General features: G+C 44.0%; 1 protein-coding gene across 2 annotated transcripts in view; it reads right to left on the bottom strand.

Annotated features, from left to right (window-relative positions):
• The window catches only part of FNTB (farnesyltransferase, CAAX box, subunit beta), a 65272-nt gene extending 59437 nt beyond the window's left edge, over nt 1–5835 (bottom strand). The window contains exon 1 of one of the 2 annotated variants that reach the window (XM_026008380.2): nt 5482–5835. In XM_026008380.2, coding sequence (XP_025864165.1) covers nt 5482–5625 — 144 coding nt within the window. In that variant the 5' untranslated portion in view covers nt 5626–5835. The remainder of the gene's footprint in view (nt 1–5481) is intronic. The other variant, XM_026008381.2, reaches the window with a different exon arrangement.
• Nucleotides 5836–14197: the final 8362 nt, after the last annotated feature.

Raw genomic sequence — 14197 nt, 5'->3', positions numbered from 1 at the left:
AAAAGTAAATAGCAGTTAAGTTGTGGTAATCACAGATATATACCAACTGGACACATTGTAGAAGAATACTAGTGTTACACAATTGGGCACTTGTAACTTGGGATAAAATATTCTTACCCATATTCAAAAGGGATTTATCTCAAAAAAACGAAAATGTGGTCTGGAAAAATATATTAGTTGACCCAAAATGTGGCTCCAGTATGATAAAAATACTAAGGTCAATGATGTATGTGATAATTTTGGGGAAAAAAATTTTATAAAGAAGAAAATGATATTTCTAAATTAGTGTGATTTTACAAAGTACATGATTCTAAACAGGTACATGTACCTAAATTTAAAATGTAAATTTTGTAAATAGACATTTGATTTGCCTACCTATGTACTTAAAAATACATGTTTTTTATTTTATTTTATTTTATTTATTTATTTGAGAGAGAGTGAGTGAGCACAGAGAGAGAGGGAGAAGCTGACTCCCCACTGAGCAGGGAGCCCGATGAGTGGTTCGATTCCAGGACCCCGAGATTACAACCTGAGCTGAAGGCAGACACCTAACAGACAGCCACCAAGGTGCCCTCAAAAAAAAAATACATGTATTTTCAAGTTAGAAAAAACTGGGGGGACTTTTTAAATAGGGACATTGGGGGAAATTTGATATTTGGAATTGTCTTAAGAGTTGAGCAACATGATATATGCTAAATTTCAATAAAGCAAAACGGATTCACCATAGCTAGCCTGTTGATCAGGTAGCCACACAGAGCTCTGGTCCCTTCTATCAGAAGCACAAAAAACTAGTAAGCTTGATCATATTTAGTGACTTGTTTCACCTCCATTTAATAATCTTTCAGAGATTATAACTTGAAACAGGCCCACAGTAGGCATCCAGGATTCATTCCTGGACCCCTGATGTTCCCTCTGTCAGGATCTGCAGTGGCACAATGCTTAACACTTAAGAGTCAGCTCTTCAGTCTGTCTCCATCCCTCCCCACCATCCACCCCCAACCCCACTAGCTTCACCCATCCAGCTGAACTAATTTCCTCCCACAGCCAACCTGCCCCCTCCTCCACCCGAATAAGGTGGAGTCTTGCTTCCGAACATCTCCTCTGACTGGAATGGCTGCCCCCCAACTCCATCGTTTACAACCCAACGTTCTCCATGAAGTTGTCCTAACCACCTCAGCTCACAACATATTGCTTCTACTCTCCCAAACCCTTGTACAATGCAGTCATAATTTAGCACTTACTTACATGCTTTTGTAAATGATCGTGGTTGCTTCAGGCACATTCTTTTTTTCTAAGAGGAACGAATTTTGAGGGCAGGAACTGAGACTGATAATCCTTCTACATACTCTTCACAGTTGACTGTCACTTGACTGAATGCTGTCTAACAACCTCATGCCATTTCAAGTGAAGTATGCTTCTGTAAACCACTGCTTTTGGCAAACTGGCTACCTCTGAAACTGTGCCAGTTTTAACCTACTGGCCTGAAACATCTTGCTTTCTAGCACCGTAAAAAATTCTCCATGCACCAACCCATCAGCAAAACAGCTTGTCAAGGTAGAAATCTTTTAAAATACCCAGAACCTGACCACTGCCCATTACCTCTACTACCACAGCCCTGAACTAAGCTGCCATTGTCCATCACCTAGAGTATTGCAACAGCCTCCTAACTGGTCCCCCTGCACCCATCCTCCCCTCCTCACAATCCCAATAGTGAGCAACATGGGTCTGTTAAAATGCTACTCAGATTGGGTCAAAACTCTAAGATCATGCATTAGTCTGACTCGTGGCAGGAAACAGATGGCACAAAGTGGGTGATCTGAGCGGAGTTGATAAAGGAACTAGTTACAGAAGTGTGGGCAGGTGTAGGGAAACCACACAAGAGAGTGCAGTACTCTAAGGCAGGCAACACAGGGTACTCGATCCCCTCCTAGGCCTGAAAAGTGTGAAGAGAAGGGGTGGGCAGGGTGCCAGAGAGCAACAATGGAAGGCACCTGCTAAGAGTTGTGAGCTAGTCTAGAGACCCTCCAGACCACCCAGTCTGTCAGGAAAGGAGTAAACATGCTGAGTAAACATCTCATTCTCTCTTTCTCTCATCTCCTCTATCAATATCCCCCATGGCCAAATACACCCAGAAGCCATAAGGCAAGGGAGCCTATCCAAGAAGGTCCACCTCTTGGGGAACATCTGCAGAGCAGATGGAAAAGGGTACAGTGGATCTGGGGAGGTAAAAAGACACTATCTAGCCAAATGGCTTCCCATCTCAATCAGCATATCTTAAAGTATACTTACAATGGTCTGGAAGGCCCTACGTGATCTGACCTCATCTCCTATTCTCCTGTTTACTAACCTCTCTCCTCATACTGACTCTCTACTCACCAGGCACTAGGGAGGCCTCAAGACCTTCATACTTGTTGCTTTCTCTGCCCAGAATGCTTCTCCCCCAGACACACACAGCCTGATCCCTCACTTACTTCAGGTGTCAGCTCAAGTGGCAGGCACATCGTCAGAGGGTTTCCCTTACAACTTTATATAAAAACCTTTCCTGCTCTTACCCCATGAATTCCTGGCATACTTCATTTCTCTTATCCTATTTCTTTTTCTCTACAGCACTTCTTATTAAAATTAGATAGATATATAAATGTATAGATAGATTTTTTTCCTTTTTTTGTTGACTGCCTCCCTGGCCTAGAAGAAAAGTTTCATAAAGGCACCAGCTTGGCCGCTTTTATTCATTGCCTTACATCCAGTATCTTGAACAGTGCCTGGCACATAGAAGACACTCATTTGCTGAATGAATAAAAATGTGAGTGAACAGAACAGAAGAATCCATAGCTAAGCGCTCTTTACACTATTTATAGGTTTAAATAATAATTTAATTTAAGTAATTTAACTAATATAATAATTAAATTTAAATTAAAAATAATTTTACTTTAATTTGATAATCAGACAGGAAACAGAGACAAGCATTTGTTCTTATTGGTAATGGCACAAAATTGAACCCTGTCATTAAATCCCTATGAAAAAATGGAACCAAAAGAATAACTAGTTTCTTCTGTAGACAATGCCTCCTAACAAGGTTGGTATTTCTTATGATATACCTCATCATTAACCTACCCACCTAGTACCTCTCTAAGCTTCAGTTTTCTCATCTGTGAAATGGAAAAGGATTGACTGATACAATGTATGGAGAGCATTTAGCACAGAACTGGGACTCCGTAAATGGATACTGCTATTAGTAGTGCTGAAACTGAGGTAACCATCTATATGAGACACTACATCATCTTTCTACTCTCTAGAACTGTTTATCCCAGACTTTAAAAATGTGAACTGGAAGAATAACATGTTAAAGGCATACAGGATGCTTTATTATCTATCACATAGTTGGGCCTACATTTGAAAGACACCCTATAATAACAATGTTCCATATCAGAGCCTAGCCTTGTCCTTGGCTGACCAGCCCAGAATCTTGTTGCATCCATTTTTGCATCACTTATTACACCTAGACACTTAAAATATAAGTGCTAGTATTTCCTGGCAGGAGCTAAGCAGGGGTGCTCTACTGGGGGAGGGGGGGGTGAGCAGTATAGGAAAAAGAGAGCATAGCAGTAAAACTTCTGATAATATTCCTGTTTTCTGACTTGCCCCTTGAACCATGGAAATCTCTGTCCTGTACGCTAAATTAATAGATGAGCTTCTGGTTTCCTTTTCTTTTCTTTAAGATTTATTTATTTATTTGAAAGAGAGAGCAAGGGATCCCTGGGTGGCGCAGCAGTTTAGCGCCTGCCTTTGGCCCAGGGCGCGATCCTGGAGACCCAGGATCGAATCCCACATCGGGCTCCCGGTGCATGGAGCCTGCTTCTCCCTCTGCCTGTCTCTGCCTCTCTCTTTCTCTCTGTGTGACTATCATAAATAAATAAAAATTAAAAAAAAATGAAAGAGAGAGCAAGAAAGCATAAGCATGGGGGAACAGTAGAGGAAGAGGGAAACGCAGGCTCCCCATCAAGCAGGAAGGCTGATGCGGGGCTCAATCCCAGGACCCCGGGATCATGACCTGAGCCTAAGGCAGACACCCAACCAGCTAAGCCACCCAGGAGGCCCTGATTCCTTTTTCTCCCCTAGAATTCCGTCCATATGCCTATCTGCTGGGTCAATTAACTACATAAAAAGTGACCCAATAGTCTCACATCACATGAAAAGGAAAAGGCTTGACCTGAATAAACTCTACAGTCTGCCACTTAGGAATACTGCAAAGATCCTGTAGGTTTTTCATTGATGGGAGATTTCTTTGCAATCTTTTGCAAAAGGCTTCTGTAGAAAGACACACTGGTGGGTTAACTAAGCTGGGGAGCTACATTCAAAAGGTAAGGGTTAAAACCCATGTGGCATAAATCTCCAGTTACAATATCCTTTCTGCTATTATGTGTATAACTGTATATTCAAGTCTTTTGTTATAAATGCATAATTATATTCATAGTCATGAATATAAAATATGATAACTATCACTACTAATTTTGCCCAGTTACAGGCTTCCAAGTTCGGGTGTGAAAGTCAAAGCAAGTCTCCTAGGTTAAGCCTGGGTACTATCTTACTAAGAGATCTAACTTTATTTGTTAATACTACAGCCTGATACTACTTGTTAGTACTAAAAAGGATCATCTCAACCACTTCTAGTGACGGGTGGGCATACATTTCCACAATAACCTGGGAACAATTCCAAATGGAGAATGAAAAGAAAAACAAAAGAGTCCACTACACCGACTCCTCGAACACTTGTCAAAGGGACAGGTTCGAGGCCTCAGTGGATGAAGGGTGAGTTGTCTAAAATGTATACTTTTATAATGGCGCTTTCCAAACAGTATTGTTTTCCTCAACAGGGCTGTGCCACGCTCATGATCAGAAGCTGTTTTATTTCTTTGTATTTCCAGCGTTTAGCATTGTGTCCATCACTTTGCTGGGGCTCGAATGATTGAATCCCAAAGCGCCCACTCACGAGGCAGGCCCTACACCTGGCACTGTGGCTCAGAAATCAAGCAGATCCTGGACCGGCAGGAGCGCAGTCGGGCCGCTCCTCCTCACCTCCACGTCCCAACACCACGCGCAGGGCTAGGGAAGTGCACCATCCATCCGACCACCTCCCACTGTCCCGGCGGAATGAACAGGCTGTCCGACCGGCCCGGGCTGCTTCGGTCCTCCAGGCACAGCACACGATCCTCTCCGCTTCCTTCGGCAGAGAGGACCCAGGTACTGTCCTCTCCTCCAAACCCAACCCTGACGCCGACCCTCTCCCCAACCCGGCCCCACAAACGCTCCATCCCAACCCGACCGAGCCTGGGCGCCCAGAGCTTCCCAGAGGGGAGGCGCCGCGGTGCACTGTGGGAGTCGTAGTTCATCGGTGAGTTCCGCACGCCTACGGCCCTGCGGACGGGACTCCCGCTCCCAGAAGCCCCCTCGCGGGCGCCTCGCTCAATCCGGCCGCCTCACCTGTTCTATGGACGTGACTGTTTCCACCGAGTCGTCCTGCAACCGCTCCCGCGCGTGCTCGGGCCTCAGACTGTACAGCGGCTCTGACCAGACAGGGGAGGAAGATGGAGGGCAATAGTAGGTGAAGGAACTCGGAGAAGCCATGGTCAGGAGAGCAGCGGGCGGTGTATAGGACTCCCTTCGTCAAACAACAACGCGCATTGAAACTCAAGCGGGCTAAAGCGCTACGGAGAGCGGGTCGAGTCAAAAAGACTTTGAACGCGAATCGCTCTCCACCCACCCACACAGCTTCGGGGAGAGGGTTACTGGGATGCTGCTGCCCCCCATTGGGCAAGAGGAGCTGCTGCAGGAGGCTCAGCTGCCTGGAGCGCAAGGAAGGAGGGATGTGTCTGTCTCTCCAATCTGGATTTCATTTCCGAGAGATGGTGTAGGACTCCTCGGGTCGTTATGCAAATTAACACACGCAGGCACGCACACTTCGACATTGTGCTAATTGTCGCCTAATTGCAATGGCAGTCGTTCGCAGTTTCGGATGCCCAAGAACCGTGAAACTCAAAAAACATTTTTTGACAGATCTCCTGACTCAGACACACTATCACTAATAGAATTAATGTGCACCTTTGGGTGCGTGGGAGCCGCCTAGGAGAAACCGTCGGCTTCTCAACTAGGGAATTGCCTTCTCGGTACTCCGTGATGGAGGGAAGGGGCATTGTAGTGGTCTCCTATTGCCCCCCAGGGAGCCACAATACAGTAGTAGGGTCTAAAGCGCAGTAAAAGGAACAAGTATAAGTGAAACGACAAAGGAAATACTCGTTTATCAGGCAGTTTTTTAGGGAGCACCTACTATATGTCAAACAGTGTGCTGGCCCTAGGAATACAAAAGTGAACAAAACAAACAAGCTCCCTGCCCCTAGGAACCTTATAGTCTAGTGGAATTGACAGAATTAATGAATGAACGCAATAATATATGAAGACTTGCCATAAATGGTATGAAAGAAAATAACAGTCTACAGGAGACTGAAAGGAGGACTGGACTAATTAGATTGGGTGGTCAGGCCAAGCCCCTCTGAGGCCTCTCTCATGCCTCCATAAAAATGTTAAAGTTGTGATTTTAGGGAAATCCTGTCTTGGGACAAGGAATAGAAGAGACTCTCTTTCAGGGTCCTGAAAGAACTACGTCAAAATTATAATGCCAAGAATTGGGGGAGAGGGGCAGAAGATACTGTAATAACAGGCCTTCCAGATAGACTTGGCCCTGTCCAGACTTGGACAACTTCCTGCTCAGGGTATTTTATTCGGTTGCCACTCAATTCCAAGTCACACGTCTGGAACCCAAGGAACTGTGGTGTGGCATTTCACAACTAACCATTCCCCTTTTATCCGTCTCTGGTGTTAAATAGAAGCTCTGAGAAAGATCCTTAAGATGAGGCTGGGATGGCCTAAAGTCCTCAGACTAGTAAACACTATCACCATGTTCATTTTAGTGGTACTGTTGCTAAGTTAAGTCCTGGAGGTGGCAAAATGTTTCTAAATCTGAGAATAAATGACACTGTGTGGGTTAGGGTCATGGATATGGCTGCACTGTATGTATTTCCCTCTCTGTTGGCATCTTATTGTCTTTCTCTTGGTTCTGTTTTGAAAAGAAAAGACAGTCTGATAAAGTCTGAGTCACATCTAAAGATTCAGCCTTCTTTGTAAAGAGTTCCTTTGCTGGCTAGAAATTTAAATTAAGCTACTGAAAGAGTTGCTGGAACAGTTTTGTAACAAATTGTTATATCTGTTACAGGTGCACCTAAAGCAATTGCAAATTGTATTCGAGAAATAGAAACCCATTTTTGAAATGCAGTGTCTTCTGCAATGGGATCTGAAAGATCTGAAAGACCCCCGCAAGAGTCTCCTGCAGAATACAGTCTATTCAATAGGTATTTGTTGAGTCCCCATTATGTGCTGGGCACTTATGAGCTAAGTGCTGAGGAGACAGTGGTGAAAAAACAAAAAACAAAAAACTCATGATTTACCAGAAGAAACAGACATTAAACAATCATTACAAAGTTGACTATTTCATTAAAGTTGGGGGAAATGGCAGGCACATAGGCCATGGTGAGATTATATAATGGAAATTTCCTGGAAGATCAGGAAATACTCACATGAGAAAATGAGTTAATTAATGCAGCGTGAAGGGACATCCCAGGCAGAGGAAACCCAGCAACAACCAAAGAGCAAGTGAAACAAGGAATGAAAAATATGAGGAGTTTGTACTCCGCATAGCATTGAGAGGATTGTTCAGTCTTGGATCATCAATTGCCCACCAGTTGTCCTTCCTCTAGGTTTGATAAAAACCACTGGTTCAAGAAGAAGAATGAATATAAATACTGGCAGTATGGCAAAGAATTATATGCTTACGGGAGAAAATAATGATAATAGCAACTGCAGCTTGGACTGCAGGTGGTTTGGGATTATTTTACTCAAACCCCTTGTATTTTTCTAAATTAAGCTGTGAATTGTAATTGTCTCCTCAAAAATAATATAAAATGTGGGTAGTAAGTACTATTTTGTTCTTTGAGGAGCAAGAAAACAAGAAAAAAATTAATGACCCAAATGAACCACTAGAGGTCGCTCCTGACCCTGGAGTAAGCTTGCAGAGTCCGCTTTAAACCTGTTCTCAAGGCATTGCTCACAGAAGCCCATATGTCTGCATGAATTGTTTTCTTTTAATATCTTCTGAAAGAATATAATAATACACATTTTGTAAAGATTAGAAAAGGGAAAGAACCCATCTGTTATCCTGCTAGATAATTAATTTCCTCCTCTACCAACATCTGTGGCCTCCTGTTCTGTCCTCCCTGTCTGTCCTGTTTCCTTGGACAGAAGACAGCAGCCCAGCTCTTACAGAGGGGACCACTTCCACCCCCTCCCCCATGCCCTACCCGTGGATGTTACAGTTATCCCTTGCCTCTCTTAAAACATCAAGTACATTATCCTTGTACTTGATTATGCCCATCACCTTCAAACAGGCTACTTCTCCATTCTTGGGGGGAGGGGGACATTTTTAAACCTATTAATTCCACTCTCCTTTGACCACCTTCCCATTACCCATTTCCTCCCTACCAGTGTCTCCAATTCCTCTCCTCCAAGTACCTCCTGAAACCATTCCCATCTAGCTTCCCCATCAGTTCTTATCAAGTCCCAGTTAAACTCCATGTTGCTAAGTCCAAGGGCCACTTCTCAGTCCCCATCTGTCCTCCTGCTTGACTTCCTAGCAATATTTGTTATTAGCAGTTCCCTTCCTATGGTGTCTAGCACTAGCCTTTGCCTCTTCTTTGTCTTCCTGACACCGTAACTTGGGAGCATCCCCAGGACTCTGTCTCCACTCATCACCTGCGAACTCAGTTAGTCTCAGTATTTTAAATACCACACTGTTGGATTGAAAACCCCCTCATATCTCTAGCCTGGGTCTCTCTCTCTCTCCTGAACTCCTACTTCGCACCTAATATCCTGTTTGCACTTCCACTTACATGTCGAACAGGCGTCTCAAACAGTATGTCCACCACAGAGCTGTTGGCCTTCCCTTCCAGACCCATACACACAGCCTACCCTATCTGTTGTGCTAACTCCATCCCTCCATTTGGAGTCTGTCCTTGATGTCTTTGTCTCACTCCCCATAAGTCTTGTTGAAGACATATCCAGAATCTGACCCCCGCGAATCGATTCCACCGCTAGTGTCTGGTCCAAGCCACCATCATGTTACTTGGATGACCTGAGCCGAAGGCAGATGCTTAACCGACTGAACCACCCAGGCACCCCAAAATCAAGGTCCTTGACCATGGCCTAGAAAGCCCCAAAGACGTGGTGTCTACTCCTTGTACTTTCCCGCTTACTCACTCTGTCCCTCACACTGGTGTCTCACTGGTCTGTGCACAGTCCAGGCACATGCTGGCCTCAGAAGGCTTATGCTCACTCTCCCTTCTATACCGTGTTCTCTGCCCACAGGTATAGACAAGGCTTGTCCACCCACTCCTTGCAGTCTTTCCTCAATTCTTTAGCTTAACTCAAATTCCTTTCCTATCAAGCCTTTCCTGAGCTCCCCATACAAAGCTGAAACGCCGCCGTCTTGCACTAATACTGTGTTTACTTTTCTCATGCATAGCACTTACACTAGGTTGACAGACATTATATTTAGCGTATTCGTTTTAATTACCAGAAGATAAGCTCTCAGGGCAGAGATCTTTGTACATTCATTGCTTATTCTCTGGCACATAACAGGCATTGGGTAAGTTAAATGATTTGAGTGATTTCTAGTCACTGTAATAAACATTTTGAGTACTCATTTCTATAACCTACTGTAGAAGATAAAGACAGTGAACATAATACTGGCCTTACGTGTCAGGAGCTCACTAGCTAATAAAAACAGGCACTGTATAAATACAGAATAAATAAATATATTTAAGTAAATATAGAACAAAATACTTAAATACATATAAACAAGACATAATACATACACAAAATGCAGTGGAGGAAGAAGAAAGCAGTAGTTAATTTTAATCTATTTAATGAGGATAGCACCTTAATATGTAATATTTGTGTTTAGCGATACTTTCTTTTTTAGAAAATAGTTATTTCAGAGAGGAAGTGGAGGAGGGGCAAAGGGAGAGGGGGAGAGAGAGAATCTCGAGCAGACACAGGACTCAATCTCACAACCCTGAGATCATGACCTGAGTGGAAACCAAGACTCAGACACTCAACAGACTGCACCACCCAGGCACCCCTGTTTAGTAATACTTTCAATAGAATAAATATACTTTGGTAATAATTTTTTAAAGACTACATTAGAGTTTGGAAATTGAGAAATTTTATTTTCTATTACTTTCTGTAGCATACAAAAGGAAATATAAAAAGCTTCAAATTATTCAAAAAAGAATAGTTTTCTGAATATAGTGATTTTATGGCACAGTGAATAACTGGGCTTCTCAGAAATCAATAAATCATCAATTACACTTGTATTATTTTATTGTCATATATTGATATAAAAGTAATCAAATTATATATTATTAATCATTACATATACTCTATTACTGAATACTTGTACAAAAGTGTTGACTCTTAGTCCCCTTTGATCACGGCAAACACTATTTTACCAGCAGATACAAAATTGAAGCCAATTAAGGAGCATTGTTCACAATGAGAAGGCTGAGAAATGATTTTTTTTAAGGTTTTATTTACTTATTTGAGGGAAAGAGAGAGAAAGCCTGAGCAGGGGGAGGGAGAGGGAGGAGCAAGCTCCCCACTGAGCAGGGAGCTTGATTTGGAGCTTGATCCCAGGACCCAGGGATCATGACCTGAGCCAAAGGCAGACTCCCAACCAACTGAGCCACCCAGGTGCCCCTGAGAAAAGATTTTAAAAGCTGTTGAAAGACAATGTCAGGGGTACGCACTCCAGAGCATACCCGTGACTCTCAACCTAGGCCGTAACTTTGAAAATATAGAATCTCCCAGGTACCAGCCCAGGCCCACAAAGTCAAAATCCCTTGGTCCAGAGACCCAGTACATGCATCTTTTTTTTTTTTTTTTTTTTAAGATTTTATTTATTCATGAGAGACACAGAGAGAGAGGCAGAGACACAGGCAGAGGGAGAAGCAGGCTCCATGCAGGGAGCCCAATGCGGGACTCGATCCCAAGTCTCCAGGATCATGCCCTGGGCTGAAGGCGACAGCGACACTAAACCTCTGAGCCACTGGGGCTGCCCCCAGTGCATGCATTTTTTAAAGCACCACATGTGATGCTGATACACAGGTAGAGTTGGGAGCTGCCAGGAACCTTCCTACACGGCAGAAATGCTGGCTGTCCACCAGAGTTCTGCTCCCTTTCCATAGCAGGTAGTCACAGCTGGGCACTGGTTGTCCAACAGTCCCTCGGCATTGAGGCAGGGCCTGCTGACTGAGTTCTGAACAGGGGAACACGGGCAAGAGTGATATCCACCACACCCAGGCCTGACCCCTTAAACCCTACTGGATCCTCTATTCCCTTTCTTCCCCCCAGCAGGATGTCAGTGCCCTGGGCAGGCCTCCATATTCAAAAGAACTTCAGGCCCCCGTGTTCTAAAAGTTCAAAATCTCAGGTAACAAAGAGATCTTCAGTGTTTTCTTCCACTGGACAGATAGCCATAATCCCTTTAGAGATTTGAAATTATTTTCTGGACAAATATTGTGACCTCTTTCAAATTGTATATTATTGTTACTCCTTTCAAATAGTCTTTTCGAATTGCTGACTTATGACTACAGGGTCAACTCTCCCCTCCCCTGTTGAGGTTCCCAAAGTTTCATCTTCCTTACAGACTATCACGGGTCCCCTCCTCCCCTGCTGTGTACAAGGCAGTCTTAGAGAGGGTCTCAGGGGTATAGTTAGAAAAAGAAAGCCTATAATCTTGAAATGTGGGGGACTGGAGGGTGGTATTTCCCAATCCTTGCTAGGCGGGCACTTTCCTCCATCCTTCCTACGAGGCTTTGCTTATAAAAGAGCATGTCTTGCTTTTAAATTGAGTCCCACAGTGGGAGTCCTTACTGAAGATAGCAGAGCATCTGCCACCCTGGGCACCTAAATGACTTTGTAGCACAGAGCCAACCCCATTCCCACCTCCTTGCTGCCCAACACACTTTACATGAGAGGGATGTCTTTATGTGTGAGTGCCTGAGATTTTAGAATTCATCTGTTACAGTATCTAACATTGCCTTAACATACATAAAATGAATGACTTCATTCCTACATAGATTCCTATCTGTAGGTTATATCTTGTCCCCACTCCAACCCCCAAACATAACTTTGACAGTAAAAGACTGATATGACATACATCGATTGGTTGGTGGTTACTAGTTATGTCTTCTCAACTCTAGTCTCATAAAGGGAAGAATCTTCTGAGGTTTTCCCATCATGAAATCCTCCCATTGACAATCCAATCTAGACCACCTATTAGGAAGCCACAGGAGCAACTTAACTTTCATTTCTTGTTCCAAGATAATGAAATCATTCTGAAAAACTATCTGCACAGGAAGTAACTGATGAGGCTCCTGGATTGGTTCTTTATCATGGGTTAAATTTGTATCCCCCACCCCTTAATTCATATGCTGAAGTCCTAAACTGTAAACCCTCAGAATGTGACTTATTTTGAGAGGTAGATACTTTAAAGAGGTAATTAAGGTAAAATGAGGTCATCTGTTTGGGCCCTAAGGCAATGTGACTGATTTCTTTGTGAGAGGAGAAGAGAAGGGCACGGAAAGGCACAGAGCAGGAACAGGAAGATGGCCAGGTGGAAGGAGGGAGGACTCAGATAAATCCAACCCTGCTAACACCTTGACCTTGGACTTTAGCCTCGAGAACTGTGAGAAAATAAACTGCTGTTTAAGCCACCCAGTATGTGGTACTTTGTGATGGCAGCCCGAGCTAATACAGTCCTGAAGCCTGGACTTCAAGGACAACCTGAAGTGGTACTCTGGGTCATTCTGTGTTGGCTTGAATTACCATCAGAATTGTTTTCTTTGGTCTCCAACCCCAATATGCGTCCCTGACAACTTGTCTTCTTCCCTCTTCCCTTGTCATTTCAGACTCTTTCCCCCTTTCTCTATCTATTAGAGATAGAAAGAGAAAAGGATGGGGCACCTAGCTGGCTCAGTAGGTAGAGCATGCAATTCTTGATCTCGGGGTCATTAAGTTTGAGTTTCATGTTGGGTATAGAGATTACTTAAAATAAAATCTTAGGGCAGCCCAGGTGGCTCAGCGGTTTAGCGCTGCCTTCAGCCCAGGGCCTGATCCTGGAGATCCGGGATCAAGTCCCACATCGGGCTCCCTGCATGAAGCCTGCTTCTCCCTCTGCCTGTGTCTCTGCCTCTCTCTCTCTCTCTCTTTCTCTCTCTCATGAATAAATAAAATCTTTTTAAAAAAACATTAAAAAATAAAAATAAAATCTTAAAAAAGAGGATATGAATGGAGGACATACTGAAGTGATGAGGAAGGGAGGTTCTGTGCTATTTCTCCTAACCTTGAGATAAGGTGAAAATCCTATAAAGTGAGCACATCAGCTTTGTCACCCAAAGTTGGAAACACAGGTGTGAGTCTGGAAGATGTGTAAGGGTTTTGCTCGTGAGGAGCCCCATAGTCCAGCTGTGTTGGTCTCAGCAGTGGGCTGCCTATGGGCCAACACTCTGGTTATTCCGCTGTGGCCATGGTAGATCCCACAGTGGTGCCCCTGCTGTTTAAACAGGGAGCACGCTCAGTGTCTGGGCTGGGGGTGGCAGGAAGCAGGGGCAGGCACTTGTCTCTCCCTGGTAAAAGAATGAGTATAACATAACTGAGAAACTGATTCTTGGGGGCTTCTTGTGAGAGGGAAATCCAGCAACCGTTCTCGGACGTCTCCCAGCCCTGCTGAAACCTGTCCTAGTGCAAGCTGACCTCAACTAGGAAGGATGCCAGAATGTCCCACTGGATGCTGACATAAGGAGGTGAAATTAGGTGTGTATAAAGCCCCTGGTTAAAGCAAACTTTGTTGTCCTCACGAGTTTACATGGTTCTTTTGCTAACACTGTCCCAAAATCTCAGCTCTTCCATTTCACAGTGTGAAACACACACACACACACACACACACACACACACACACACACACAGAAATGTATTTCTGAAAGTAGCAGAGCCAGGATGTGAATGGACAACCTAGGTGTCTAGCAGCTTG

This window comes from Vulpes vulpes, chromosome 6 (assembly GCF_048418805.1).
Source record: "Vulpes vulpes isolate BD-2025 chromosome 6, VulVul3, whole genome shotgun sequence".
Classification (NCBI taxonomy): Eukaryota; Metazoa; Chordata; class Mammalia; order Carnivora; family Canidae; genus Vulpes; species Vulpes vulpes.
Note: the sequence above shows the minus strand (reverse complement) of the source record. Positions and strands in the feature narration are given on the sequence as shown.